Source organism: Athene cunicularia, unplaced genomic scaffold (assembly GCF_003259725.1).
Source record: "Athene cunicularia isolate RWA unplaced genomic scaffold, athCun1 SCF_71, whole genome shotgun sequence".
Classification (NCBI taxonomy): Eukaryota; Metazoa; Chordata; class Aves; order Strigiformes; family Strigidae; genus Athene; species Athene cunicularia.
In genome coordinates, this window is record NW_020799503.1 from 1 (window position 1) to 6,202 (window position 6,202).

The 6,202-nt window shown below is 59.4% G+C and overlaps 1 protein-coding gene across 1 annotated transcript; it reads right to left on the reverse strand.

Annotated features, from left to right (window-relative positions):
• Positions 1–4: 4 nt before the first annotated feature.
• CLPTM1 (CLPTM1, transmembrane protein) lies at positions 5–6,191 on the reverse strand (the record flags this gene model as incomplete). Its single annotated transcript, XM_026867542.1, has 12 exons — positions 6,083–6,191; positions 3,842–3,965; positions 3,403–3,561; positions 3,065–3,182; positions 2,317–2,402; positions 1,852–1,972; positions 1,356–1,600; positions 1,145–1,238; positions 590–780; positions 413–508; positions 152–287; positions 5–61 (listed from the first exon to the last, which is right to left on the reverse strand). Coding segments are annotated over exons 2-12 (1,306 nt in total), but the record flags the coding sequence as incomplete, so codon positions are not given.
• Positions 6,192–6,202: the final 11 nt, after the last annotated feature.

A 6,202-nucleotide genomic window follows, 5' to 3' on the forward strand; every position in this document is an offset into this window, starting at 1 on the left:
AGGTGGGCAACCGACTTCAGCTTGTAGTTAATGAAGAGTTGGGGGGTCATGGTGATGAAACCTGTGAAGGGGGGGCGCTCCTCATTAGCGTAACAAAGCCAGAATGGGCGAAACGTCTTCTTGGCAAGGGCTTGGGTGGGGTGCCACTCACCGAAGGTGAGGAGGAAGCCATAGAGCATACTCAGCACCCACGAGTACCAGCCCTTGTGCTCCAGGTAGAGCAGGCTGTACACGGCGTAACAGCCCAGCAAGGGGAAGAGAATCCACGAGAGGTACCGGAAAGCCATCTGGGGGGGAGGGACATCCCAAAATCAACTGGGAACAGGCCCAGAGCCTTGGCACAGCCCCAAGAAGGGAACTGGGGAAGCCAAAGCGAGGGGCCGCGCACGCCAGCACTTGCCCCTCAACTCACATCGTCGTACACCTTCGTGGAAGACTCAACGTAGGTCGATTTGTCTTTGAAGGTGATGCGGGGGAACATTCCTGCCACCTTGTTCTCGCGGTCCAGCTACCAAAAGGAGGGGAAAGGTGTCACCGAGGACTGGGGGCACCGCCAAAACCTCCCCCCAGTGCCCGCGCTGGCGCTTACCCGGACGTCCATGACCTTTGTGATCTTCCAGAGATCGATGAGGAGCCCGATGAAGACGCTGACTTGCACCACAAAGTTGGTTTCATTGTCCAAGATGTAGAGGAGGACGACAAGGGACTGGAAGACGCCGAAGAAGACGGAACGGACAGAAAGTCCCTCCAGAGATTGCCGGCTGTTCCAGAACTGGATGTCTGTTGGGAAAGGACCCAAGCAGTCACCAACCCCCCCGCACCAGAGGCTCTGGATTGCTGCCATGTCCCACATCCCGGCAGAGGGAGCAAGAGGAGCAGGCAGTGCCATCAAAGGAGGCCCAGAAAACTACCAGTTTCCAGCTTTCTGCCCTCAGAAGCCGGCCCCGCGGCGCGGAGGAGCGCAGCTGAGCACCAGCTGCCTCAACACGCACCACGGCGGCCACAGCCTGCCCAGGACGCAGATGGGTTGGGCTGCGGCTGCTGAAAATGTTGCAAACAGGCAGAGGAACGTCTGCTCTGCTGAAGCAGGAGCCACCACCTTCACACCCTTTCCCTCTTGGCGGATCCCTGGGGTCCCGCTCACCATTTTTGAAGGCCAAGAACTCAAAGATGCTGTGAACGATGGAGACTATGATGGTCAGTGCCAGCAGGTAGGGGTTGGTCTCCAGGAGAGCGACCTGAAACGGGCACCAAAAACCTCTCCGAGGCTCCGTCCCACCCTCCCGCCACCCCGGCATGCCAGGGATCGAGGCACCGGAGCCATGAGGAGGGAGGCCCCCCTGAGCAGCTCTCACCTTCACCGAGTCCTGCTCCTCATCCGACTGCTCATAGAGATCCTCTCCCAGGAAATTCCAGGGGGATTTGGTGCTCTGGGCAGCATAGAGCTGCCAGCGCCACAGGGAGAGTGGGCAGAAGGAGAGGCGGAAGGGCAGGCGCTGCAGGGTCTCATTGATGGGGAAATAATCTTTCTGCAGGTTCCAGTAGTCGTTGAAGTAGAGGATAGGGTAGTAGTCGCCGCTGATGGCATCAAACTTCACGTCTGGAGCCGAGGAAAAGAGCAGAGGGAGGGCTGAGCAGGCGATGGGGAACCGCCATCGTCACCGTCACTGTCACCCAGGAGAGACCAAGAGGCTGAACCCTGGGTCAGCCCCCTACAAGCACCCAGAGAAGTGTGGGGTCACACGGATGATGCCCAAAACGACCCCCATTTCCCACAGAAGCCCAAATGCGTCCTCTGAGGAGAGAAAAAAATGGTCGGGCCGGCCTCGGGAAGCCGCCCTCGAGCCTTACACTGGTCCAGGGGGGGCGGCACGCTGCCCTTCACCCAGGGCGTGTGGTCGTCCACCATGTTGATGGTCAAGTTGGGGTGCCAGTGGGAAATGACCTCCACGGGGCCGTAGTCTTCTGCCCTCTGCAATGAGAATGTCACTGTGTCCGTTGCCAGCATCCCCCCATCTCGCCCACCGTCGTCCCCTCACCCCTTAAACGAGGCAGCAGAGGGGGGAGCGGGAAGGGGCAGAGGCAGCCCTCCTGTCCCAGAAATGCCACGAGGGAATTATCCTCCTCTTCCCGCACTGCGGAGCAGGAGGGACATGCCCCAGGCAGGAGGGGGAATCTCTGCTCTGGAATCGCTGCTTCCCGACAGGAGACCAGAAGAATGCACGTGAATATTTAGTAGTTTGGCCACCGGAAAAAACAAACAAACAAAAAAACCAAACACAACAACAAAAACCCACAAAAAGAAAAGTCAGTTACCTTGATCATTTCAGGGTCTGCCTCTGTCTCGCCCGTCAGGAGGTTCTTCGTTTTCTGGAACCGCCGGCGCTTGTATTTGTTGATCACTAGAAGGGGAGAGAAGAGATTAATGCTCCCAACTCCATGCAGAAAGGTGGGGAAGGAAATCTAAAGGAGCCCACGGCCTGCCAGGACAGGCAGGAGTGGACCAGAGAAGCCCGTTTCCCTCACACACATCACACCCCACCCCCTCCCCCCCAGAAGGACTAATTAATCCAGACTGTCTCACAGATCTTCGTTATCAAAGGGAAAGGCTGTAGTTTGGGGACAATGAACCACACTGAACAGCCAAACCTTGGAGATAATCACATCGCTGTTGGAGGAAAACACCTGAGATGAAGTGTCCGGATCTTCCCATCCTGCAGGAAGACCTGAACGTGGCAATTCCTTCCTCTTCTCAACATTGATGTGGCTCCGCACCCCCCGTACAAGTAGAGCCCCCCCCAGCACGATGCGGACAGAAACCAAGAGATCGCAGAGATTTAAAGGGGTGTTTTCCTCCGTAGGCTCACAAAAGCACAGAAAACATCCAGCTCAGGGAGCTCAGGACTCAGATATTTGCCTGAATCTTCCCCTTCAAGCACCAACCAAAGCCCGCACTCAGCCCGAATCCTCCAGGCTCCCATTTTGACAGGGGAATTGGGGTGCCCCTTTCCCCAGCACCCCCTCCCAGGGCCGCCGCGCGCTGCCCTCCTGCCCCGGGCCGTACTTCGTGAGGTGTGGACAGTGGCGAGGCGCCTGTAGAGGTTTTTCTGCCTGGGGTCAGGGTGGAAGCCGCTCTTTGTGAAGTATACATGGATGTAAATGGAGCCGTTCTGCTGGACGCTCTGAAATCACACACCGACAGAGTCGGTCACGGTCAGAGCCCAACTGTCACCTCCCAGCTGTGCTCACTGCCTCATACAGCGCCCAGAACCAACTCTCCTCCCCATTACGAAACCAAAATGTGAAGAAGCAGCCGCTCCCCTCACAGCATCCGGACAGCAGCCCCTTGACAATCCCCCACCTAGCCTCAAACCTCCCAGAAAAACCAACGGGTGCACCCACCTGCGAAATGTCGACTTCCCCGTAGTGTTCATAGCACCCGTCGGCGTTCTCCCCGCTGGTCCAGTCCCCGTAGACAAGATCCCGCTTCTGCCAGAACAGCGCCGAGCTGACGTTGAAGTCCGTAAAGTGCTCGTGCTCAGAGATATAAACGTAAAGGTCCTGCGGAGAGAGGAGGACGTCGGCTGCTGGTGGACGACTCGGACTGACGGCGAGGTATTGGTGCCCGAACCACTCCCGCTCGGCCATACAGTGCTGCAACATCCCCTCCCAAACTAGCTCGGCGCTCCGTCGAGCCCAAGAAATGGCTCTCGGCTGCCACCGCGCTGCCCAGACACCACAGCTGCGGTATAGCTCCACTACATTTAAGATCTAGCTCAGAGTCAGAGCAGCGGGTCCAGCCCTGGAGTCACCGCGGCGTCGCCGCTGGCGACAGCGTTACCATTAAAGTGTCCTTGGGGAAGAGGTTTCGGCTCGGAGCTCGCGGCGTCCCGCCCGCACTGCTCTGCTCCTGTGGCGCCGGCCCGCGGCGGAACCAGCTGCTGATGGCCCAGATGATGAAGATCCTGCGGGAGGAAGGGGGAGAAGCTGCTCAGGCATTTTAGTTGCCCTCCCCAGCCCCGTCAGACATGGCCTCCTGTGAACAAACCGCCCCCCGTCCCATTCCCCAACAGGCAAGTCTGTGTTTCAAAACTCGCTGTTCTCGCTTATTCCCATCGCAGCAGGTGTTTGCCCTCGGGTGAGGGGCGCCGGCCAGTGCAAACTGGTTCTGGGCCCGTCGAGATCCAGCGCCAGGCAGGGCGGGAGCACACTGAAGGCAGGGAAAGGCGCTGGGAGCTCACCTTAAGGACACAGTGAGAAAGTCACGCTCCAAAGGCTGCTAATGGGTGTGCGAGACTGCCCTGGCACAGGACGGGGACCCCAGGGCATCCCCGGATCCCGGCACACCCTCCAAGTCACGCATACGAGGCAGCAAATATGCAGCAAAGCCAAAGGACAAATGGCTCCCACACGTGTGTGGCAGAAGTGACGGCATCGCGTAACAAGAGAGGGGCAGAGCTCAGTGTGCTCCCGGCCACGCAGAGACCTGCCAGCCAAGCCCTCAGCAGCACCCAGCTCGCTTGACACCTCCAAGTGTGCAGTCGGGGGGCTCCTGACCGCCAGCACACAGCTGCAAGGGCTTGCCAAAGCTCCCTGGGCTGCTCCCAGCGCAGAGACTGGGTCCCTTCTGCACATTCCCTACAGCCCAGTCAAGCCAGGCAGCGGCGTTTGGGAGTATTAAAAAGAAATCGTGCCTTTCCCCCCTTATTTTGGAAGGTTTTCAGCAGAACGTCCCAAGGTAAAAGGGTTTCCAGCTCTGTTCATGGGTAATGCATGAGGAACCTTTCACGTGTGCCCCGGGTGCTGCTAAATCAGACTCCCCCCTCCTGCTCCGAGCATGGAGTGACCAGATAACAAGCTTGGGAACAGCAACTGAACCCAGGACCAAGCGACAGCTGCACTTTCACACTGTGAGGGTGAAAACTCCAGGGGCCCCAAGATAAGCTGGGTTTTGGTTCAGCGTAACCCTTCGACAGGCCAAGCCACAGCAGTTTGGAAAGCTCGAGAGCTCAAACAAGTCTCGCCACATGCTGCTGGCCGGGCATAAACCCGTAGCCCAGGACATCGCCGTTGACTCAGGAAAGGCTTGGGAGGACGTTTCTTCTTCCAAGGGTTTCAGGAACCAGACCATCACGCTTTGCCGGTGGCAGGAGGATGTCACCCACTCGGGGTCAGGCAAAGGGTGCGATATCTCCGAGCAGTTCCAAGGGCTCGGCTCCATCAGTGATGACGTGCTCTTTCCCCCGCAAAGCTGGCCAGGACAGCGGATCCATGGGGGAACGTGGCTCTTTGGAAAGGGAAAAGCCTGCCCTCAGAGGGACAGGAAGGAGACAGATGGAGGAGAAGCGGAGCAGAAAGGTAGCTCATGGATGCGAGGAGGAGTTTTGGCTTCCGGGAAAGGATTCACAATCCATTCGGCAGCACCAGTCCAAGAGCTGAGACTACCGGCTCTGGCATCAGCTTCCTCATCGCAACGCAGGCGAGGCTGGGAATGGCATATCCCAACGCTGGAAACACCCTGACCGCCTGCTTCCCGGCTGGAGAGCGATTCCCTCCTCGCGGAAGCAGGAGCATAGACTTTGGATTCTCCGTGAGAAGGCACAGGGAGCGCCGGTGGCTCCGAGGAAAAGCCCAGGCAGCAGCAGCCACCCTTGCCCGCAGTGAGCCAGACCCTGGGCTTCAGGGAGAAACCAGGAAGGAGCTCAAGAACCCAGAGCTCTGGAAAAGCCCCATGTTGGGGGCAAAGGGGGGAAGTAACAGCCCCACACGCTTCCCTCCTCCTGGCAGGACCCCCAAGATGTGGGGATGGACAGCACCGTCCTCCCACACCCCGCGGATCCCGTTTTCCCATCGGGGGGTTGGACACGAGCCGCCTGCCCCGGGACCCCGCTGTCCCCTCGCGGTGGATGAGGGGACGGACACGAGCCGCCTGTCGGCGCTGGGACCCTCCGGCATCCCGGGGCTTTGGAGACACAACGAGCCGGGCCACAGCCCCAGTGCCACGGCGGGGGAAGCCAGTAACCGGTGCCACGGCGGGGCAGGGAGGGAGGGCGGCCGGCCGGCGGCACCGGGCGCGGCTCACCTGAAGAGGACACCTTTGATGACCTGCCAGGCGTTGGGCGCCGGCTGCTGCCGCTGCGTCTCGGCTGCCGCCGCCTCGTCGCCACCGGCGTTCCCGTTGCTGGTCACCTACGGGGAGAAG